General features: G+C 51.0%; 1 protein-coding gene across 1 annotated transcript in view; it reads right to left on the bottom strand.

The window, feature by feature from the left end:
- The window catches only part of HK1 (hexokinase 1), a 63,173-nt gene that overhangs the window by 22,311 nt on the left and 16,345 nt on the right, over positions 1–24,517 (bottom strand). The window contains exons 2-7 of the mRNA XM_032423609.1: positions 22,374–22,536; positions 11,240–11,388; positions 6,250–6,369; positions 3,064–3,159; positions 2,364–2,463; positions 2,065–2,248 (exon numbers count right to left, since the gene is read on the bottom strand). Of these exons, the coding sequence (XP_032279500.1) occupies positions 2,065–2,248; positions 2,364–2,463; positions 3,064–3,159; positions 6,250–6,369; positions 11,240–11,388; positions 22,374–22,536 (812 nt within the window). The remainder of the gene's footprint in view (positions 1–2,064; positions 2,249–2,363; positions 2,464–3,063; positions 3,160–6,249; positions 6,370–11,239; positions 11,389–22,373; positions 22,537–24,517) is intronic.

Raw genomic sequence — 24,517 nt, 5'->3', positions numbered from 1 at the left:
CCCCCCATCCTCCATCCATTCATCCTCCATCCCCCATTCATCCATCCATCCATCTCCCCATCCCCCCCATCCTTCATCTATCCATCCCCATCCACCCATCCACCTCTCCATCACATCCCCCCTCCCTATCCACTATCTATCCATCCATCCATCTCTCTCCATGCATCCATCCAGCCACCACTCCAAAAGTGTTTAGTGCAAGGCAACTGTGAGCCTGGTTCACAGTTCAGCCTAGGGATATAGTTCAGCCCTTTAGAAAATTCAGAAATACTTCAAAATGGATGGCAGAGAAATCCAGGTTTCCATCCAAGCCACAGGGGATCCCCACACTGGGGCGAAGGATACAGACAAGGGCCTGGGTCCTATCTGCTCAGTCATCACAGGTAACTGACCCTCTCCACTGAGGAGGAGGCAGTTACCTGCCCTTCTCATTAAGTGACTGACAGTCACGACAGGTACCTAATCTCTTATCTGAAACCCCTGCGGTCACATATGCTTGGGAATGTGGAAATGTGAGGATTTTAGAGATGCAATATGATGCACATGCACATATTACAGAATATCCCCAGAGGTACCTGAAACAGCAGTACAATCAAGCACATCCGTAGCTCTCCAGTGAACCGTATGAGTAGGCACGGTAAATAGTTTCATGTCAGGTGGGGTCAGGTTTTAGTACTGCAAGTTAGGTGAATGGATTGGGGGAAAAAAAAAAAACCTTTGGCTGTCAGAGCTTTGGAACTGGCATCCTTTATCCCAAGCTGGTACCCCAGTCTCAGGATGCAAAGCAGATGTTCAACTCTGAGTCTAAGAACTTGACATTCTCTTACTGAGGAACCCAGTTTATTCACCACCACCATTCCCGGTGGAGGGAGGCTGGCCGTTTATGCGATTCCATTAACTCGGGTGGTGGAAAGCCCAATCATCCAGCCCGGGGTATGGAGATCTTTGGGTGATGGGTTTCAAAATGACAGATGAACTCCCATGTCTCCCTGGCACAAGATAAGGACTATTAAGCCAACAGGGTCAATGAACATCTCTCAGCACATCGACAGCATCCAACCCCAGGACGAAGCTGTTGGGAGCGCGATCAGAGAGAGCTAGCAGCCCACCGGCATCATAGAGAAATAGGAGCATGCGCTTCAGGAACTAAGTAGCTCTGAAATCAAGAAATGCCCACACTGCCCTGAATAATGTCACTCATACCTCTGCAGCCAGGAGCTCGCCAAGGCCAAAAATAACCTGCCCGGTAAGTCTGATGCTCTTTATCAACTCTGACCCATCTGCCCATACATAACATGGGAGAATTCTCTCCATTCTCTGGGCTCGAAAGGTTTACACCCACTCCTCTGCATGACAGACGTTCACACGTGGGACATCCCGCCCCAACTAGCTCTAAGTGCCGGACCGGAAGGGGCTCCTCTGTATCCTCGGAGCCCAGCACAGAGCTCTCAGGACACTCCCTCTCCCTACTCGCCAGCCACCCTGCCTCCCGCGTGGCCTCGCTCCGCACCCAGCGGCAATGCTAGTGACTACAGGGTGTACGAGGGTTTTGAAACCCTAGCTCTATACTATTGCTTCTGCACTCATCTTCAAAATTTTTTACCAGGACACAATTATAGCATAATTCGACAAAGAGAAAATCATTTAAAACCTGCTTTTAAAGCTGCAGACACCACAGCCGTGAATCTATCCAAAGGAGTGGCAGATCGTGCAAATTTGATGGGCTTCTTGCTTTGTGATCACCTGCCTTTCTGCCCCTCTCATCTCAACCCCATATCTTTGGCTAAGTATCCCCAAAGTCATGCACACGACTGGTCAGAAAAGGTGGGACTGGGCACCTGGGTGGCTCAGTTGTTAAGCGTCTGCCTTCGGCTCAGGTCATGATCCCAGGGTCCTGGGATCGAGCCCCGCATGGGCTCCCTGCTCAGCAGGAAGCCTGCTTCTCCCTCTGCCACTCCCCCTGCTTGTGTTCCTGCTGTCGCTATCTCTCTCTCTCTGTCAAATAAATAAATAAAATCTTAAGAAAAAAAAAAAAAAAAAAAAAAAAGAAAAGGTGGGACTCACAGCTGCTTCCCGGGGTTGAGAGAGCCACGGTCTATCTCCCGGTCGAACTCAGTGCGGATGTCTTCCAGCGACCCGTCGTCCCCGAAGGCCCCCCACTCCGTGTTGATGCACATCCTCCCCTCATCGCCTTCCACCAGGTCGATGTGCCTCAGTTCCTCCATGTAGCAGGCATTAGTGCCGGTGCCTTGGAGAGAGAGACCAGATCAGAAGCTGCGACCGCACCAAACCCCGAGAGGAGGCTGCCTGTGTCTTCTGGAAACACTGGCTGAGGGCGGGCACGAGGAAAGGGGTGATGTTACCGATGATGAGGCCGACTTCACACTGCTGGTCATCATAGCCACAGGTCATCATGGTCCCCACCGTGTCATTCACCACGGCCACAATGTTGGCATCGTAGTCCTGGGGACACAGAATGGGGGTGTCACCGCCCACTCTCACGTGGGAGCAGAGGTCACGGAGGGCGTGGCCAGCGAGCCCCCGTGTTCAGAGCCGGGGGTGGGGGGTGCTGCTCTCGTTACTGCTGGCCCTCAGATCAGCTGGATTAGAGAGCAGCGATTACATTATGGAAACTGCACGGTCACCTTCACTATCTGGCTCAGGATTCTCTTCCGAGTGGATTTCACGCCCGGAGCCACAGCCCTCCGCAAACCACGCACTCCAGCCCTGTGCTGACGGCCCTTGTTCCAACCACGCAGGCTGCACCTGCCCGTATCAGCTGCCCCCGCACAGCCCAGCGCTCCTGTCAGAAGGAGGCAGCCCCCGCCCCAGGCCTCGGCCCTCCGGGCAGCGCTTCTAACAACCCTGCTTTGAACCACCCTGACCTTCTGGGCTGTGGGCCCTCCCCGGTCATCGGCCTAGGTCTTCAAGACACCCCGTGTGATGCCTCCGGCCATGCACTACCGCCCCCAGGAAGGGCCTCGGTCTGGTTCAGACCCCAGCCTCCTCCCCACACCGCCCCACCTCCACGCAGCAGGGACAGGTGGCCCCGAGAAAAGTTACCCCGCGCTTTTTGATGGCTTTGTTAAGCAGCTTCACCACATCCATTCCCTCCACTCCACTCGCTTTAAATTTCTTTGTCCAGGTGATCAGGATGCCCTGCAAAGGAGAGCAGATGGGGGTTGGATGAGGGCTGGGAGGCCTGCAGAACCCCCAGGTCCCTGGGGAGGCTGCTCAAGGGCAGTGACCAAGCAGAGGCCCAGAGAGGACAGGCGGCTCCCTCCAGATCACACTGGGTAACCTCAGAGCCAGACTCCGTCCCGTCTCCTGTCTATCCGTCTGCAGGAGGGATTTCTCTGGGCGCTGCCATGGAAAAAACTGTGCGGCTCACACTAGAATCCAGCCGGTGGCTGGCCAGGACAGTGGCGTCACCCAGCGCGCAAATCTACCTGGATGTCAACTGCCCGGCCAGACTTCAAGTAAAAAGAGAACCAGAGAAATCCCGTTATTACCTGACCACCCCTCCCCACTGGAGCCAGAGCCCAGCTCCCACAGCCCCGAGGGAAGACAGGCAGAGCCAGATGGGGAAGACAGACAAAACGCCAAGGCAATTCTTGGCTACTGAACTTCTAAAGCCAGGTGCTAGAGATTTAAGGATAATACTGACTAAATATGAGTTACGCCTCTTCCCCAACTTTTAACTCCCATTTGTAAGCAGCAACTCCACTATTTATACAATAGGGCTCGTTTCTGTTTGTGGATTAATGGAGAAACACCAAAAAGGCTAGACAGCCAATGGTCACTCACTTGGGAATCGGGAAGGGTAGAAATTTTACTCTTTGCTTTACATCTTTATATTATCTATATAAATAGCTTTACATATTGCTTTTGTGGTTTTTTTTAATCAAAGATACTCAAAAAAAATAATTGTTATACTTGACTGTTTTTTCTCTGAATGGACAAGGTTGCCACACACGCGGCAGGACAGGGCAGAGCTCTCAGTCGGGCCCCGGGGGCCTCTGGGGGTGCCACAGGGATGGGGCACTTGCCCGCACACAGCCTGCCCCGCTCACGGCGAAAACCGCACAGCCCCGTGAGATGCACAGAAGGGGGAGTGCGCGGGAGACTCTGTGGTTCTTTGCTCAGCAGCAGCCTGTTCCTAAGCCAGGCATTCCAGAAGCCCCTGGACACTGTTTTCTTCCCCTCTACCCCAACCCCCAAAAGCCTCAGAGAGTATGCTGTGGAAAGAATGTGGAGCTGGAAATCAGGAGGCCAGTCCCATTCTCACACCTCTGCCCACTTCCTTGTGGGCAGCTCCCCAGATTCCTCTGAGGGTCACTTTGCTCGTCTGTGGAATAAGGCAGCTGGTCTAGATTTGGACGATCCTGAATGTTCCAGGCAGCCTTGAAGAGTGGGCCTAGGCAACCCCCCACCAGATGGGTAATTAGTCTATGGTCCACTGGCTTCCCAGCAGGCAGTGCGGCCCGGCCCAGGAAGCCCTCCCTGGATGGGGGGGGTCAAGGCCTGTGGGGGGGGGTGCCTCTAGCCCCTCTGCCCACAAAGCCCCTCTAGCAGACATATCTGCCCTGCCCTGGGGGCTCTCCTGCCTCTGAGGACATTCTCTCCCCCTTCCGCAATGCCTTCCTCCCTGGAAGATCACAGCTTCTGTGGGGCAGCCCCATCTGCTCCCTGTCCTCTCCCAGGGTCTAGCCCGGCTGCAAGGGGATAGCACCCGGGCAGGGGTCACTGACGACAGAGCTAGGTCGAGCAGTCACTTCACACCCAGGCCACCCCCACCTCTCTGCCCGGGGGGACATGACTGTCATGTCTCCACTCTCAGAAGCCAAGGGAAACTTAGTACCAAGAACAGGCTTTGAGAAAGGTTCGGGAAGACACCGTGGAGGCCAAAGTGATCCGAACATCTTGGAGGTGTCGCAATGCCAGACACCAGAGAGTCTGGACGGGCCACGGCAGTCCTGATGGGGACAGGGGGACCGCAGTGTCTCAGAGGTCTTCAATCGGTGGGGGAGGGGGGAGGAAGGGCGACAGGAGCATATGGGATTCTGGTCCTAGATCTGCCGTTAATAAGCCCTATGACCTCAGGAGGCCTGGTTCTCCATCTGGGGAATGAGGGGCTTGGCCTACTGAGCTCTCAAGCCCCCACTTGCTCCAACATGATGTGATTACACAAATGACACAGATGGACGGGCTCCAGGGGCATGAAGCGGTGTCTGGGACAGGGCGCTTACCCTGCCGATAAAGAGGTACAGGGGAGCTGCCCAGAGGCGTGGAGGGGGCCATGTGCACCAACGTGACTATCCTGTAGGAAAGCAGACTGGTTAGGAGCACAGGCTCTGGAGCCAAACTGCCCAGAGCGAATCTGGGCTCTGCTGCTTCCCGGCTGCGTGGTCCTGGGCAGGTTCCTGACTCCTGCTAGCCTCAGTGTCCTCATCTGTAACCTGGGAATCACAAGCACTTCATGCACGGGCGTGTTGGAAGATACCGTGTTCACTGCAGAGTGCGCCTTAGGACAGAGCCTGGCACCTGAGGGACCCTCGGTAACGTGAACTCTCAGGGTCCCTATTATGAGGAGTTTGTTCACAGGTTGCTTGCTGTGTGTGTATGTTTTCTGTCTCTCGTGTAGAAAAGGAACCGGCTGCACCTACTTATTCTGTCTCCCTGCAGTCTGAGGTACAATGGTGCCACGGGGTATGTCTGAGTCCCTCCCTGCTAAGCAGATGAATGAATGAACAATGAGCTACAACAGCATGGGCACAACGATCCACCCGAAGGTCAAAAAGGGCCTCTCTGGGGCTGGAGCTGCCCGCGGGCAGAAGCTCTGGAGAGGTGGCCCGGGCACCCGAGACGTGGGGTCCTGACCGGATTCCCCATTCCCAGGACAGCCTCCAGGTAAACCCCACATTGCCCAACCCTGACAAAAGGCTTGCCCGCCTCTCTCCACTGTCACCAAACCTACTTGCTATGCTTTCACACGCTTGTGTTTCATAAAGGTCCCCACCTACCTAAACATCATGACTCATCTCCAGAAATTTGGAAATCACTTAAGTAATTGAAAGACAAACACAACAACCTGACCTCACATTAATTCCTACAAATGTTTCTTGAGAAATACAAGATATACAGGCCATCCATCTGGTGAGCAAAAGGGACAAAGAGTCGGGAAAAGAACTCGTCGACTTTCCCACTCTGGGGCCTCTGTGGGGCCCGCCAATCCCAGCATGTGCTTACCTCGTCTATTTTGGACTGCCGACAAGGGAAAGAAAACGTGAATCCCACAGGTAATTTCTTGTCCTTGATTTTTTTTTTCTCCATGAAGTCTCCCAGGCACTCAGCCACGTGATCAAAAAGCTGGAGGAAGCACAAGAGAGCAGTCAGGAGGGAGAAAGGGGAGCCCTCTGCACACACAGAAAAGAGAGTGGCCACGCTGGCTGCCCATCCCCACGGCACCCCGCACCACCCCCGCGCCACCCCACAGCCCTGCTGGGAAAGCCACGCTGGGTGTGAATGCTAGAGAAAGAGTCCCTTAAAAAGAGACTTCCCTGCAGGGCGGCACAGCGTAGGAAGCAGTTCAAACCCTTCGATCAGAACTAGCCTATCAGTGGTCACTAATATGTCTCACTGGGTGCTCAGGAAAGTTCAAAGGAATAGAAAATCCCCTCACCTCTCCATAATACCCGGGCAGTGGGTGGAGTGGTGTCTGGCCCCTTCTCTGGATCTGGATCTCTATCTCTATCTACCTCGGTCTGTGCAAATTCCAAAAATTCTATGTGCAGTTCCAGAGCCTCTAGCCCACTTGCGTGATTTCACAATCTTCAGACTATCCTATTTTTATTTTACTGAAGTCCGATACGCACGCACAGAAAAGTGCACACATCTGAAGCACAGAGTTCACTGGATTCTCTCCAGCCCACCCGCCTGTGTCACCAGCACCCATGTCAAGGAACACAACTCTGCCAGCACCCAGACTCCTCCCTCGCGCCCCTTGCGGTCACTGCCAGCACCTAACCCCACAAGGGTGTTTGGCAGTCGCTCTGGATTCGCTCTCCCATCTGTCTACTACGGAGAAAAGCAGGGAGGGTGCACTCTTTGGTGTCCGCCTTCTTTCCCTCGACATGATGTGTGGGAGAATCATCCACACTGTCATGTGCCTTAGTAGACTATTCATTCTTGTTGCATTTAGTGGATTTTAACTTAAGTTCGCCTGCTCCATGACACATTGCCTGGGATATACATACACATCTTAGGAGCCACTAGAAAGAGCACAGACCACGGTTTCCCTAGCCTCTGCATGAATACTCCCAATGATGGAAGGCTGACCACCTCCAAGGCAACCTTTTTGGATCTCTCTAATACCTCCCCTCATCTCTAAAATGTATCCAGAATTAAATATAATGTTTCATATGTGTTCTGAACACAGAAGGGTTTAGTTGAACTAAGAACCTCCCTTTTCCTTAGCTCTATACCTCTATTAATGTAATCAAAGCATATATATGCTCTTTTGGCAACCAAGCCACAGTCTAGGTAACCCCGTCTTTTTCACATGGCTGTCATAACACTAGACCTCCCTTATGTATGGGACTGACACAGCTACGGAGCTTCTAAGAGGCCAGAAGAAGGCAGTGCTGGCAGGGCCAACCACATGGTCACAGAAAGCAATCCCACCCATGTTCCCAGACAAGGCTATCTTCCTGAAGGCTTTCCTTGCAGGGATATCCTCGAGAGGGGGCCAGAAGTCATTACTCCTATCCCCAACTTTCCCCAGAGGTTCCTGACCCAGCTCTAAGGTCTGACTTTGCTGCCGGGGTAAAGGAAAACCCGCCAATTTTGATTTAGGAGCCTCTGGCCCCCAGTCACTCTTACTCAGACTGTGCCTGCAGCCAGTGACTGTGACTGGAGAGACACATGACCACCCTCCCTGGAGGAGCCCGGCTAAGCTTCCTGCGACCTACATTTCTAAGTAATATAAACCCATTATGAAGTCCGTCAGCGAGCCCCACGTCATCCGCTCTCACAAGCCCCAGGCCCTGCTGTGGCCCTCAGCAGAGATGGCTGGCGGGGCGGAAGGAGGGTGGAAGGAAGACAGCAGGAAGTAGCAGGGAGAAGGCAGCCTGCAGAAATGCATGCCCACGGATGAGGCGCTATAACAGCTCCCAGATCCAAGCCAAACACAGCCACCTGCAGTGCTCTGTTAAGAAGGAAATGCCCACAGACCAGGAGCTCCCAGCCTGCTCAAAGCGCCCGGAAGCTCCCACCACGCTAGCCCGCGTCTGTGACCGACCAGGGAGGGAAGCTAGCCGGCCTCGCTGGGCTCAAAATTCTTGTGTCTAAAAAAGCATTATTTGGGCGCCTGGGTGGCTCAGTTGGTTAAGCAACTGCCTTCGGCTCAGGTCATGATCCTGGAGTCCCTGGATCGAGTCCCGCATCAGGCTCCCTGCTCAGCGAGGAGCCTGCTTCTCCCTCTGACCCTCCCCCCTCTCATGTACTCTCTCTCATTCTCGCTCTCTCAAATAAATAAATAAATCTTTAAAAAAAAAAAAAAATTAAAATAAAATAAAAAAGCATTATTTTTTTCTTCCCTAACAACATGATCATTATTTTAAAAATCCCCAGAGATTGTTTCTCCAATTGAAAAGGGTAAAAATGACGAAAACAAAAATTTAAACATTTATTATTCAAAATTTCCCAAACTAAATAAATAATTTTTAAGAAGGCTGCATTTATGCCTCCAAGATGAACTGAACTTTTTGGGATAGCGCGTGTGTGTGTGTGCGTGCGTGTGTAAGGTGGGGAGATGAAAAAGATAAAGCAAATAGTTAACAGTTGGGGAATCTGGATGAGGGTATATATGGGAGCTCTTTGTGCATATCTTAAAACTTTTCCATAAGTTTAATATTATTCCAAATAAAAGGTTTAAAAATCTATTTGAAATTCCTGCATATTACAGAAGATGAGATCACAACCCGTGAATTCAGGGCTATTCACAAACTGAGTCTGAGTTGCTTCACGGGCACAATGGGGCCCTTGGCCTCCTATCATATTCTACAGGTTGATCGGAAAAATGGTCCCCTGAAACTTATGTCTAACCTCAAACCAAACTTCTGAAGAAGAGCTTCCTGTTTCATCCCTATTTTCAACTGCCAACCCTCTTCCTCAGCCGCTGGACTCTCCTCCTTGCCCACAGCCCTCACATTTCTTCACCATCAAAAAATTTTAAAGACGATAAAGACAAGAGCCAGGCTCAGAGGGTTCCACCTTGCTGAAACTGTAACAACTGGAACCAGACTACGTGGGTGCAAATCCCAGCTCTATCATTTATGAGCTGTGTGACCCAACGGGCTGGCTGCTTAACATATGAGCCTCCGTTTTCTCATCTGTAAAATGGGAATGATGACGAAATGAGTTAATCCATACAAAGTGCTGATGTCAGTGACAGGTACCTAGCGAGCACTGTGGAAGTACTGCTATAATAATACACCATCATTACCGCCATTGTCATCATCCTTGTTGCCTTTTCTTTGCGGACTGCTTGAAAGGGGAAGGAGCAGAAACAGACAGCAGGAAACAGTGACCCTGGAGCTGAGAAGATGGGGACAGAGGCTGGGACAGATGAGGTCCCGGGGGCGCAATAAGAAGTAGTCACTGTGGAAGTGAATATATAGCCGAGTGTGCACCTGTTGGGGGGCACCCCCTTAATTTACAAACCCTGCTCCTAAAAGGTCAAGCCAAAGCACACAGGAATGTCTCAGCACGGGGGACAGTCCTGATGGTGAAGGCAGCAGAGGTGGCTCAACCCAAGGCCCGTGGAGAACAGACTGTGACGGGTCAGCACTTGCTGCCAGATGGAAAGAGCAGGACGCCAACTCGAGGCTGCTGGCTACTTGCAGGAAGGATAATGCAGCAACCACTGGGCGGGATTCGGAGACCTCGAAGCTAGCAGCCTGCATGCACAAGCATGGGCCGGTTTCTGCAGCCCGGCAGGAGGGGAAAGCAGGAGTGTCTCCAGGCAGGGCCATCCAATGAGTGATACACTCATCCGTTCTGGAGACAGTGCCTTCTTCAATGCTCCCCGTGACACAGTCGGAAAAGCTCTGAACCCAAGCCCCCAGGAGCAGATGAAAGGCTGGGATTAGCCCTTTTCTCTCAGACCAAAAAAAACCAAAACAAAACCGGTGGAGCGCTGGCCCCAGGCCCCACCCACGTTAACTGCTGGCCCCAGGCCCCACCCACATTAACTGCCGGCCCCAGGCCCCACCCACATTAATTTAGAAACAAAGTAGAGTCAAGAGAAGGCTCCTGGGTCTCATCTCAAAGTCCAGGTCAGGACAAATGAGTTTTCTGGTGAACTTAGTCATGAACCTTGACGTGAACACACCCTTCCTAAAGCAAGTATTTGGCAAGCTCGGAATACATATCCTGGGCAGCAACCATGACTCGGGAGGCGAGCTAAAGACTACAGGAGCCAGAGCATCTCTGACAGCGGGAGGAGCAGCTCCCATACACTGCAGGCTGACGGGACACCGAATGACCGGAACCGCGATCACAGGGTCCTCAGTGAGCGAGGGCCCCCACCACGCACCACAGCTAGAGGGACGGGGCAAGGGCAACGGGCCCTTCCGATCCTGCCCACAGCCCCTTGGCCAGCTAAGGAAGACAGCCCTTCCGGGGGGTGCCCCATCATGGGGATGGGCCTCAGGTATCAGATGTGAGGGAAGGGGATGGTGCCCTTCTGTACCAAGGACTCTCAGGAGGCTATTAATTCAGTAGCCAGGAGCCCTTCACTAGCGCTTGGGCCATGAGCTCAAATTCCTGATGCCCTACAAGGTGACCGCCAGACCCTGTGAGGCGTGGGCTCCAGGTGAGCTGGGGGGGAGGCCAATGACTTGGAAGAAGGGCTGTTTTCACCCAAGGGCTCTGGGAAACCTGCACTGAGGAGCCAACCCCAGGATCCTTAGGAAATGAATACATTTACCCACAGAGCTGCCGGGCCCCCTCCTCATACCCTCCAGCCTGTGCAAGTCCCAGCGGCCCCCCTCCCATGCACCAATTTTCCCAGACGGTGGGCTCTCTTTAGATGGTCACACACCCTTCCACCCAGCAGCCCCTCTCCACGTGACCTATGAGGGACTCCTTCCAGGGGCTCAGACACCAGAGCTTGGGGGGCTGGTTCCCAGAGGTATGAGCCCGCTGGGGCTGATCAGAAGGGAGCGGGGGGACCCACCTGGCTTCCACTGCCGTGCACGATGTTCTCCGGGGTGTCGTAAATCTCGGACTCCATGTGAACATTCTGGTTTTGGTCATGATTCACTTGTACCCTCAGAATTCGAAAGGAAGACCCGCCAAGATCCAGGGCAATGAAATCTCCCTTTTCTGTTTAGGAGACAACAGGTATCACATCAGGGTCACATGTGATGGGAAGACCCCATGCTTTGCCTGCCTCTTGACAGCATCCGGCTGGCCTGCCTCTCCCGTGCAAACCTCACCCAACCACTGCCCTGTCTGGAAAATGGACCCAACCCAGCCCGGTGTGTGGCTGGCCAGCTCCAAGCAGGGGAACGCGGGTGCCATACAGAGCCCCCCCACCCCAAGCTTTTTCTAATTCCTACCCTTTCCCCCAGACAGCACTGTTATCCATAAAATACAAACAGCATTTCAACTCCGAGAACACCCCATATGTGAGGTTCATCCCATGCCTTGAGTTCCTGCCACACCTCCACTTACTCCCCGGGGTGGGGGAGGGTTAAATTGTGGTAAAATCTACATAACAGAAAATTGTTAAGTACAATGTTGTGCAAGCATCACCACCACCAAGACTCTCCCTCAGCCCTGACAGGGTGATGAAACTCTAGAACCACTCCCCACTCTTCTTCCCCTAGTCCCTGGGTCACCACGTCTAGCCTTGCTGTCACCACAGATTCGCCTCGTCTGGACAGTTGACAGAAGTGGAATCACAATACTTGGCCTTTTGTGTCTGGCTTCTTTCACTCTGCATGTCTCAAAGTTCATGTTGTAGCGTGTGTCAGAGTTTCACCGCTTTCTGCGGCTGCCTGATATAACCCATTGCATGCAGTTACCAGCCGGCCTATCCATCCACCCACCTGCCGGGGGGTACCTGTGTCGTTTCTACCCAGGGAAGGCTTTTAGCAGGAGTCCCACTTAGTCCCGTAGCAGGAACTGGCTTGATATGGTTGCATCCCTCAGGCCCAGTGTGTGCACTGACTGAGGTGGGGCTCAGTGGGACACAGATGATGGCACCGTACGCCCGGGGCCACCAGACAGCAGCAGGGGAGGAGGCCATGGGAAGGGTCCCAAACCATCAAGCCACCACCTAACATTCTTTACCCTATTTCTCATTAGTAATTCTCACACATGCTTCCAAAAACACAGTGAAAATCTGTGAATTTTACTACTGATGTGACATCCCCAACTGCCCCAACGGGTATCAATCAGGCCAGGGGTGACAGCCACCACTGCCATCCTGAGCCCCAGGAGTCCCCAAAGTCATCAGTACTACAGCAGCATAAATACCAGTCTGTCTGGGATCTCATTTTCCTACGGAAGCATCTTTAATATTCTATTTTTCAGTAATGGCATCATTGAGATATAAATCACCACACAAGTCACCCATTTAAAGTGTGCAATTCCACGGTTTTTCATAAATTCAGTGACGCCACCATTGCCACGAACCAGTTTGAGAGCGCTTTCATCACCTCAAAAAAGAAATCCTGTACTCTTTAACTATCTCCCTCTCAAGCAGGCAAGCACCCTCTTCCCCCACTGCCCTAAGCAACCATTAACCTACTCTCTGTCCCCACAGCCGTTGTGCATTCTGGACAGTTCGTACGAAGGCCATCACACAGCACGTGGCCGCCTGTGACCAGCATCTTGGCGTAGCAGGGGCGGGCACTTCATTTCCGTATGGCCAAATAACAGGCCATGGTATGGCGGTACCTCATTTCATTTACCCATTTGTCTGTGGACGGAATATCTGGGTCATTTCTACCTCTGGCGGTCATGAATAACACTGCTATGGATACTTCCGCACAACTTCTTGTGCGGCCCTGTTTTTATTTCCTTTGGGTATATACCTAGAAGTAGAACGGCTGTCGAGTGGTAACTCACGTTGAACTTCCTGAGGAACTGCCACTGGTGTCTGGAGGAGTTGCCCCATTATCCATCCCACCTGTGAATCATAAAGGTTCCAATTTCTCCACATCCTCAATTCTTATCATCCTCTTATTTTATTTTGGTTTGCATTTCTCTGGCTAATGACAATGAGCACCTCTTCACGAGCTTCTTGGCCATGTTTTGCCTTCTTTGGAGAAACGTCTATTCAGATTCCCTGGCTTGTTTTAAAAATGGGGTTGTCGTTGGAGTGTTGAGTTGTAAGAGTTCTTTCACATTCTAGACCTAAGTCCCTATCAGATATATGACTCGTAAATATGGTCTCTCATTCTGTGGACTGTCTTTTCACTTTCTTGATGGTGACTTTTGAAGCATACGAGTTTTCCATTTTGACGAAGTACACTGTATCTGTTGTTTTCCTTTGTTGTTTGTGCCTTTGGGGTCATATCTTAGAAGCCATTGCCAAAACCAGGGTCACAGAGATTCACACCTATGTTTCTTGCCAAGAGTTTTATACTTTTAGCTCTTACATGTCGGAATTTGATCCATTCTGAGTTGATTTTTCTTTATGGTGTGAGGCAGGGGTCCAACCTAGTTCTTTTACATGTGGATATCCACTTATCCCAGCAACATTTGCTGAAAAGACTGTTCTTTCCTTCATTGAACAGTCTTGGCACCTTTGTCAAAACTCAAGCGACCATACATGTATGGGTTTCTGAACTCTCAATTCTTCCCCCCACCCCAATTTTGATATATAATTGATATCCTGAACTCTCAATTCTGATCCACTGATCTATCATCCTTACACCAGTACCACAGCATCTTGATTGTCGCTTTGTAGTAAAATTTGAAACAAGGAAGTGAAAGTCCTCCAACTTTGTTCTTCTTTTTCAAGATTGCTTTGGCTATTTTGGGTCTCTTGAGCTTTCTTCTTCTTATTTTTTAAGATAATGGTTAGGAAGAAAAAAAAAGCTTCTCTTTTATAAAGCAAACACATCTTTGTATTTGATTCCACTGACTGGTCAGCTCTGACACACTGCTCTATTTCTGGAACTTAGAATGGTGTTTGATATACAGTAAGAGCTCAACAAATACTTGAACTCATGAGGTGGTAAAGGAATCAATGAACAAACCAAAGAATTCTCAGAGTGAATTTTCCCCACTCTTAACCTCTCTCTCAAGTTCCTTAAGGGAAAAAACCACACCCTGGGCTTGTGTGCATCTTACCCATGGCACCCCGGAGAGCTCAACAAATGCTCTATGGCTGCTTGATCACAGGGGCTGGTGACCCAATCACTCACTCACTCAAGGTAGCCCTGCTTATTGGTCATTAAGCACAAAACAGTCATAGTGCTGGTCGGTTGAGAAATTTATTGAGAAATTATCCCTGTATCATACAACTCATCCATTTTATTTTTTTAAGGTTCTTATTTTAATTCCAGTTTGTTACAATTCATCCATTTTAAAGTGTAGAATTCAGTGGTCCTTCAGTGTATTTACAGAGTTGCACAACCATCACTACCTACTTTTAGAACATTTTCAGCATCCCAGAAAGAAACTCCGTACCCACGAGGTGTCATCACTCCCTACTTCCTGGCAACCCCTCTTATGCACCAATGACCACAAATCTACTGTCTGTCTCTCTAGATGTCCCTACTCTGGACATTTCATACCAATGGACTCATACAAGAGGTGGTCTATTGTGGATGGCTTCTTTCACCTACTATAGCTGATGTTTCTGATGTTTTCAAGGTTCGTCTATGTTGTGGCATGTATCAGTAGCTAGTCCATTTCTATGACTGAATTATATTCCATTGTATGAATATACCACATGATGCCACTGGTTTTAAATTGTTTCTATGGTCCAAAGGAAACAGACCAAGGGAGAACGCCAGGAAGCAGATGTCACAGATTGCTAGGAAATTCTGACCCAGACTTTGTGGGTTGTTCGAATCCGTTTAGAAGGTTTTTTGGTTTGAGTTTGTTTTTTTTTTTTTTTTAAGATTCTATTTTTAAGTAATCTCTACACCCAGCATCGGGCTCGAACTCACAACCCCGAGATCAACAGTCGCGTGCTCTACTGACTGAGCCAGCCAGGCACCCAGTTTAGAGTTTTCTTAGGGGTTCCCATCAGAACCTTAATCCCCATGGTGCTTACCTAGTTAAATAACTGAATTCGGTATGAGGTGGCTCCTCTCAGGAGGACGAATTACTAGAATATCAAAAGCACTTTATTTTACCATCAACTGACATTCACTAAGCCTCTGTGCACTCCAGTTGCTATGTCCTTCATACGCATCATTTTATTTTTAACTCCCTCAACCCTGTGCAGTTAGGTACTACTGTGATCTCCATTTTGCAGGTGAGCAAGTAAAGGCCGGGAGGGGTTAGGTGACTAGCCCAGGCACACAAACTACGTGGCAGAGCCAGAACGTGGATCCAAAGCTCAAAGTCACCACGACTGGCTCCGTCTGCCTGCCGGACAGACCTCGTGGACACAGATCCCCAAGGCGGCAGTGGAGTGAGACTTTAGCACCACCAGAATGGCCGCCTTTCTTTCTGGGGTTCCTCAACATCCACGACTCCTTGCGGCTTTTGGTTTTGTTCCTCCCTGTTCTCCAGTGAAGACGATGCACACTCAGTACGGTAAACAATTCTACGCCACTTGTGCAGATGAACGGGCACAAAGGCAAACATCGTGCTAGTGTGAAATTATGGGTGCCTTTTGCTTTGTTTCAACGTTTTAACTTAATTTTTTTACTGCTTTCATGTTTGAATAAACATGTATTTCTTTCTTTCCTGTTTTACACCGACTTTACATCATAACTTAAAAAAAAAATAGCATGACCCGTTCTTCAGTTGCTAGCGTGGTCAAAAGTCTCCTTTTCAGTTGAATCAAAGGTCTTAAGTGAAAGCAGCTTCTTGTGCTCAGGTTCCAGGTGTCTGCGCGGGAGCTGCCGGTTAGCGGTGCCGACACAGATCAGGTGAGAGCTTTCAGCCCCTGCTGCAGGACCGAGTCAGGTTTCAGGCAGCACCTCGGCAGGACCCAGGCCTGAAGTTTTTCAAGCAGGATAAGTGAAAATGACCTCAGCTGCCGATAACCGGAAGAATCTGGCCTTAGGGTACACGGGGCTGGGCCCCACTTCTGCAACTCCGCAAAGCCCCCTGCTCCACCCCAGTTGCCTGCTGTGGTCCGCCCACTCCAGCTCTCCCCTGCTCCTTTGTTCAACAAGTACGGGTCAACAGGGTCCCAAGAAGAAGTTTGAGTCAGAGATGGCAACCAGAAAAGGTGACCTTGAGATGTCAAGACAACACTAAACACTGGACACCCCCCACAGCTGCAGGTGGGAGTTGACCGATTTGAGGAGGGCCTTTCCCAGAGGGCAGTTTACAAGGGGTCATTGTCAAGCCCAGTGCAGTTCCTGATCCTTCCCTGAGCAGTGACCCTGGTTCCAGGGTGCGTGTGTGATTGCTCAAAGAAATGGCAGCTGGCACCTCCTTCTGTAAATCACATTTGCAGCTCGGGAGCCGTGGGACAAAGCTCAACCAATCCAGCTGAATGACTTGCTCGTGGGCACGCCCTTGGCACTGCCAGAACGCCTCCCTCTTCTTAGTCGCTCACATACTTGCAAATATTGTGATGCTCATTATCTTTTACGTTATGTGTCCTATCTTCCTCAGTTGGATGATAAGCGACTTGAAGGTGAGGGCAATGTAACATGCTTCCTTCCTTCCCCCGTGCTAAGTCTTGTACACAGCAGGGAATCAGTGTTTGCCACTAGTTCAAAAGAACTGGCTGGGTCAAATGCATGTGTGTCTGGTCCTATTCTCTGCCAAGGCAAATGATACCAAGGAATGACTCCTGGTAAGGGCAGCAAGATTTCCGGTAAACTTTGGGGGCTGTCTAGCATCTCTTTAGATAACTATCCTCCCTGTTTTTCATCTGAGGTTGGGGGTAGGCTGAACCCCTGCTCCAGCTCTAGGGGGACCAATGTGTGATCCAGGTGCATGATCCAGGAGCATCCAGAGTCTCCCACCCTGGCCATAATGATTGGCTCAGGATGGGCACATGACCCAAGTCAGCCAATCATAGCCCTCTCCAAGACCACCGCTGGGATCACCGGTTCTGAGGCGGCTGTCAGCTTTGGCTGCCAGAGCCATCTATCTCTGCCACCCGAAGGAAGAGGCAGCCTTTGAATGCAGCCAACACACAGACTGAAAGAATAAGGGACAGGTGAGTCCCAGGATACAGAAGCCAACTTACAACTAGATTTCCCAGTTCTATGAACCTAAAATTTTGCTCTTTTTGCTTATACACATTTGAGTTCGATTTCTTTCAGCTACAACCAGAAGGCTCCTGAGTCCGATATTCTTTATTAGGGAATGAATCCCCCAAATACCTACTTGCCCTCCATAACAAAGGGCATCTATTTCATCTCAGGTTGGTTCCCCGATTACAGCCACGGTGCCCCATCACCGCACTGCTGCCATCTGGGGGCTCCTCCACATTCTGTGGGATACCAGGGTGGGAGTGAGACAGCCTGCCTTTGCTTTCCCCTTTCTTCGGCCTCCTCCCCCTATAGCATCACAGAGATGCCAGTGATTTCTGAAAAATTCTGAATCGTTTTTTCCCAGGGCTAGACCTACATGGTTAGGCCTGAGGGTGGGGATCCTCTGACTGGCTGCATCCGCTGGGAAGGGTCCTCCCAAAGAATTCTTAGAAAATTAATTAGATGACACTAGTGTTAAGGAGGACAAGGACCCACTGGAATTCTCACAGTGGTTTGCGGTTTCCAAAGCACTTTCATTTGATCCTCTTGCAGCCCTCTGAGCCGGGGAAAGCCGGGTTTGATAACCCATTTTACAGATGAGGAAATGGAGGCACAGGCAAGTTAAGTGACGCCTCCAAGGTCGGACAGATAATAAGCAGCAGAGCCAGAGATTAATCCAGTGTTTTGGGTTTGTTTTTCCCTCCCCTTTAATTTCAAGTTCAGCCTCTTTTTATAGCACTGGGCTTCCCTCCAACTACCTCGTCAAATATTCAGCCTCAACCTTCCTTCCTGCCCCTGCCGCCTCCTACTTGTACCTTCTTCCCACATTTCCCATTTCCACCGATGCCAGGAGAACCGCTCTTCCAGAGAAGGCTCATTACACAAAGCATCTGAAGGGCCCCTGGCAGCTCTCCACTTGACGATGACCACCATTATTCGCAGCAAATAATGGAAAACAAACACAGGGACAGATGTCTCTCTCGAGTCCTGGTCTGTACTGGATGAAATACAGAGCAAACAGAAACCCCGCCTTCAGGAAATGCCTACTTTTGCCCTGCTCAACGAGTTGATTCCGTACGTGAGATACAAAGGCTCTCCCTCCGGGTCTGCAACCCAGCTACTTGACGACAGTTCTACACCTTCATCAAAAACCCAACCAGAACCCGAGAATGCAAATTTCACAGGCGGAGAGAATTTTTGAGACAATCCAACCTTCTTCCCAGATAAGGAAACAAAGACAGAGAAAGGGAAGTGACCAGCCCAAATGCCATGGGAAAAGACAGTATTTTCTTTCCTTTGACCTAAAGAAATGCTATGTATATTTGGGGCCCCCAAAATTAACTGAACACACCGCAGATCAAATATTTTCCAACTTATCCTTTGGGGAAAGCGCATGCTCAGAACCACGAGGCAGAAACAGCGAAATATTCAACTCAATTTACCCTCAAAAACCTTGCCACCTAATTGGCATTTCCAATAACCTTACTGAGAAATGAGAGGAAGAGAAAAAAGGGGAGGTTTCGTGAATGAGACACACAGCGAGGCGTTCTAAGGGAAGCCAGACATCCCCAGAGATTCGCAGCTCTGAAAAGGGACTTTCTGTTTAGCCAAGTCACCAAAGTAAAAAGGCTTCAATATTTTCCTTCTTTTATTTATTATTCATACCTTTCCTACTCCAAAAAGGATATGCAGCAGCTAAAAGCCACTTTAGGGTTTAAAAAAAAAAAAAAATTAACGTATAGATTACTGAAAAGCGATTAAAAGAAAAACCACTGCCCATAAAAAATGTCCAAAGGGGGGAATAATAATAATAAAAATGTGCTGATACATTTCCAAAAAATCAGTAGAGTTTCAAAACTCTGAGTCCAGTCCCCCCCCCGGTCAAGGTCAGCAGGAAAAGAAAGGTTTGTTTCTCCCTTTGACTTGGAAGTCACACCACCCTTAACAGGTGGGGGCATCTCTCCACCGAGCTGAGTCCAATTTATCCCTCAGTGGTTTGGGATTACCACTAATTCTGTCGCTGACTAATTATACAGTTAAAGCAGTGATTAACATTTAAAAAGGGAACTGCATGGTTTACTATCAAGAAGGCCCGCATTCAGACTACTCCAGGGGCCCTCCTGGTCCTTGGTTGATAAAGGGGTGCAGGGGAGGTGAGGGTGGAGGCACCCAGTCACAAAGGGGCAGGGAGTGGACTGGGGGCAGGTATGCGAGGCCTTGGCATCAGCCTGTGTGGGGCTGTAGGGTCCATTCCAAATGGGAGTGTGGGCCCCAGGGCATATGAACTGAGCCCAACCATGAATATTAGGAACAGTTATGGGGAGCAAGGCTATAAGGGTGTGTTCGGGTTGCACGGTGCTCCCCAAAAAGATACACTGAAGTCCTAACCCTTGGGACCCGGAAACAAGACCTTATTTGGAAACAAGGTCTTTGCAGATGTAATCAGGTTAAGATGAGCCCTGAGTGTGGGGCCTAATCTGATTAGGATCCCCATAAGAGGGAAATGCCCTGTAATGACATAGGCAGAGACTGGAGACATGCAACTGGCAGGCCAAGCAGCACCAAGGACTGCCCGCCACCACCAGAAGCCAGAAGGCGCATGGAGGCAGGGGCAGGGCTAGGCGGGTGAGGCAGGGGAGGACGCTGAGAGCCAACAGGCAGACCCAGGCTGCACAGGAAGGGGGTCTTCATACTGCAGGGCTTTGGTTTCACCCCTCATCCTCCTTCGGTCAACACCACTCTGTGCTCCTCAGAGGCCCTAAATATTTGGCCCCGTCCACACTGGAGAAGAGAGGCTCAAAAGGAGGCGTGGGGCCCACGCAGCTGGCTCCCATTCCAGAAACGCCAGGACGCCCAGCACGGGCATTACCACACGTCATCACACTTAAAACAGGGCTGAGTGTCAGACGCGTCGTTATTTTACATAACACGAAGAACGAACAAACACCACCCATTATAATCTTAAGATGCAGTGATAGATAATGCACTGCTGATTTCAGAGACATTCAAACTAAAAAGTGCTCAAAATAGATGGAACGTGTAAGAAAAGATCAAAGGTTAGGGGAAAAGGCAGGTAAGCCAGGTTCAACAGATTTCTGCAGCTCAGGGCCTACAGTGTCTTGGCATCTGTTATGAATGTCTGAGAGGGGCTGCAGAGTGTTTTTCCCCAGCTGATAGGGGTAAATGGCTAGATTACTCATGTAGCTGGATCACACTTAGTGACCCTCAACTCTGCAAATGTTTCTAAAAGAGTAAAGAACACCCCTGGCTGACACACGGTCCCGGCATGACATATGGTCCTCGGGCTGTTAGCCCTGCGCCAGTCACACAGGACCGGGGCCCTGCGGGCATCAGGTATCCCTCTGCACTCTCCCAAGCCGAGCCAGAGTAGGGGCCCTCCGGGGGCTGCCCACACGCACGCTACCTCCCCCTTCCCCTTCTCTTAGCTGGAAGCAGGCACAGCCATGCCTCTCCGACAGAACTCTGCTAATCCTGGAAAGGCTCCATGCTCCTAGATGTGAGTGCCATCTGGAGCTGGGGAAAAAGCAGGAGTGAACCACAAAGCCAGAGACATCGGACAAAACCCAGGCACACCACAGCCCCACCACTCCAGTGACCGGAGTTTCTTTGCTCCGTTATTAAAAAGTTAAAACTGCTGGTAACCAGGACCTCAAGGAAAACAAAAGGAGGGACGTGGAATAGATTTCCGACAGTCGAGAACCATGAGAGAGATAAACGCCAATGCGTACGTGACCACAGAGCCAACAGAGCACATGCCCCCCATCAGCATCCAGATCTCATCCGGGACTTTCTAAAGAGCACCGCAGACACGGCACGACCGTCCCACCGCGGCCGCTCCGCTCCAACAAGCTGTGCGCTTGCCCATCCTTTGTGAACATCAACTGGAACGGCTGCTTTCCTGACACCCATCTTGCAGGCTGCGTACCAGATGCTCCAGACCAAGGCCTGAAGCGAAGCCTCCAGAGCAGGGAAGAAACAACAGGCGGGTGTGAGGGCTAGGCTCTCAGGGCGTAGACTCACAACCCCTGGAGAAACCTAGAGAAACCGGACCTCCCCATAATCTCTCCCCCTCCCTCTCGTGCAGCAGGTGAACCCCAGGCCGGAGCACAGAGCACCCCTCGGAGCGGGATTCCTGGGAGGGAGCCAAGCCGGGGCCGGCACAGCACCGCCCCTGCAAACAACTAGCTGCGGGTCAGCCGGGCAGAACGGCCTCCTCCGAGCGAGCCGAGCTGTGCCCTCTCAGCCTCCACTCTGCCGGGTGCAGGAGCTAAGCCCCCTCCTCTGGGGAAGGGGTACTGACGATCCACGGGGAGCCCCCAACTCCCCTTTGTGGGCCATGAGCTACACAGCTGCACACGGACAGGAGAATTTTTTTCTCTAATTCTACCTCCCCTTGCCGTTTGTCTGCTTGAGGGGCTACCTTCATTTAACATCTATAAAACTCTTTTAGATGGGAACGTGAATCTCCCCTCTGAGTCCAATACCCAGCTGGCCACTGGATTGCTACTTATCTGAAGGGGGGTCTTGGTCCCCTGATGAAGACATTTTCCTAAAATGAACTCTTCATTTGTTCTGGAGACTCTCATGTTCTAGAGCAACGCGCACACACACACACACACACACACACACACACACACGACCCTTCCTTATCATTAGCCACTAGACAGTCAGTCCAATGAGGGCAGATTAGCCTTGTCCAACCATGGCGTCTCCAGTGCGTGGCACACGGCAGATGTTCAGTACGCATATGACGGATGGATGGATGGATGGAGGGTGGATGGACAAAGGATGGATGGATGGAGGATGGATGGCAGAACAGATAGATGAATGAATGAAGGAATGAAGGAGGGACGAAATGAACAAATGAAAAGAAAGTAGGAAAGATGTTTTCACAGAGAGTTCAGCTCTCAGAGCCCAATCTCTGGGTGAGAGACTCACCTGAACCATCAGGGATGGACCTTACAAACGTTGGCAACATCTTGACTGTGGCTGTTGGATTAAAATCCCGGGAGAGGCCATTCTTCATCTCCTTCTTGAAACGAGTCATGATATCTATTAGAGTTTCATCGGAGAGCCGCATGGCATAGAGATACTTGTCAATCTGGGGGAAGGATAAGAAGGAAGGAAAGTGAGGCCAAGCCTGAAGAAGGTCATTTCAGCTTGAGTCTGGCTGGGGCAGGACAGGACAGGGTGAGGTGCCCGCCTGTCTAGGACAAACCAGCTCCCACAGACTCTGACACACCACATGATGAGATAGGCAGTCATGCAAATGCCATCAGCCACGTCCCTCAGAGCAGTCTTGCAAATGCTCCGAGCCCCAGTTCTTCCTGTAAAATGAACCAGGTAGCTCCAAGTCCCTTCCAGTCCTCGAATGTTACACGGAAGTTGCCCTTCGATCCCCAAGCACATGCCGGAGGCGCCCTAAGCCTGCACATGACTCCCTTCCTCTGTGAGAAGTAGCTGGCTCATCCGCAAGTGGATGGCAGTGTCACAGAGGTTAAGAACGAGGGTGCCAGAGCCAGCCACGTGGGGTTCAAATCCCAGCACCATCACTTAACAGCTGTGTGATTTTCAGTTTCCTCAACTGAGAAACTGACATGGTAAATCTCACAGATGGGAGTTTTAAAATCAGATGAGACGGAGAAGCACTTAGAACACAGAAAGTGCTCAGTAAACATTAGTGTTAACGTGACACAGTGGTGCTGGTGGGTTTCCTCGGGCACGATTTCTAGGTGGGTGGAAACAGTGGCCAAAGGGCTGGAATCATTCAGGACAAGGGGCGGCAGGCCCAGAGCAGAGAGACCTTAACTCCACCATCCCCAGAAGGTACGGAGACAGCCCCCAGGCTCCCACACCCATGGGCCAGGGCCGACGTGCCCAGACTTCCACGTCATTCCAAGTACTGCCCCAATCTACTGCTCTTCCTGGGCTCCCCATTCTCCTTGGGGTTCCAAGGCTCCCAACCACAGACCCCTTGGACTGTCGCTGGCTATTCTTCCTTCATAGTATCTTCCCATTTATTCTCTCAGAAAGTATTTATTGGGCACCTACTCGGTACCCAGCTCTAAGTCACCTTGTCTCACCATTCATTCTTTTTGCTTCCCTTTGGCTTAGGAAGCCCTGACAGCCATGTGCCTGGATTTCTCCTTCCTCATTCCTGATTCCTCCTCAGTCATTCACTGTAATGGTTTTCCATCTTCAATCTCTCTCCCTTCCAACCCATCCTGTACACCACTGCCACAGTCACCTTCTTAAAGTGCAACCCTGGTCAATTCTTTTCCGTGCTCAAAGCCTCGCAGTGTCTTCCATGTCCGAGGTGCCAACACTCTGCAGGCGTGGCTTCATGCTCTCGGAACTCCGGCCTAAACACCTCGACCATTCCTGGGGGGATCCCTGGGCTTTCCCACCAAAAAGCCCTTCCTTCTCTTCCCAGCTATCCAAATCTCCCCTACCCTTCCAGGTTCAGATCAAATCTCACCTCCTCCTGCAGATGTCGGAGTTCCTCAGGCTGGAGATGACCCCTCCCTCAGCACTGATCTCTCTGCACAGTAGAGCCTGGATCACAGCTTTCTGCACCTGTCACCTTTACAGGGCCTGCTCCATTCACCTTGACCCCCCAGTGCCTTGCACGCAGCCTTGCACACGGAAGGCTCCCGGGGGATGGAGAGAGAGATTTATGACCCAATGAGGCTGAAAAGACCTTGATGCTTATTTGCTTCTGAGAATGGCATCTCATGCTCACTTTGCAGGGTGGCTGGAAACGTCCTGACTCAAGGACACAGAGTCCCCAGCCCTAGGTCATTTCTGCATATTTGAGCCGGGGCAGCCTTCTGCTCACTCTGGTCTCCATGCCTTGTGCTCCCCCAGGCCCTGCCTGTCCCCTGCCTCACGAACCATCAGCACATTGGCAGGAGTCCCCCAGTGTCCTCGGCGGCCAGAGACAGCCCTGCCCCCACCCCCAAGCTCTCCTACCACAGCCACCTTTTCCCTTCCCCCTTGTGATAAAGCCTTGCAGAGAAGAGCAATCAGAAACTACCAAGAGCTTAAGTAGAAACTGCCAGAATCACGGCCTTAGGAGAAGA

This window comes from Phoca vitulina, unplaced genomic scaffold (genome assembly GCF_004348235.1).
Source record: "Phoca vitulina isolate PV1807 unplaced genomic scaffold, GSC_HSeal_1.0 scaffold29, whole genome shotgun sequence".
Classification (NCBI taxonomy): domain Eukaryota; kingdom Metazoa; phylum Chordata; class Mammalia; order Carnivora; family Phocidae; genus Phoca; species Phoca vitulina.
This window is presented reverse-complemented; position numbering and strand designations above follow the sequence as displayed.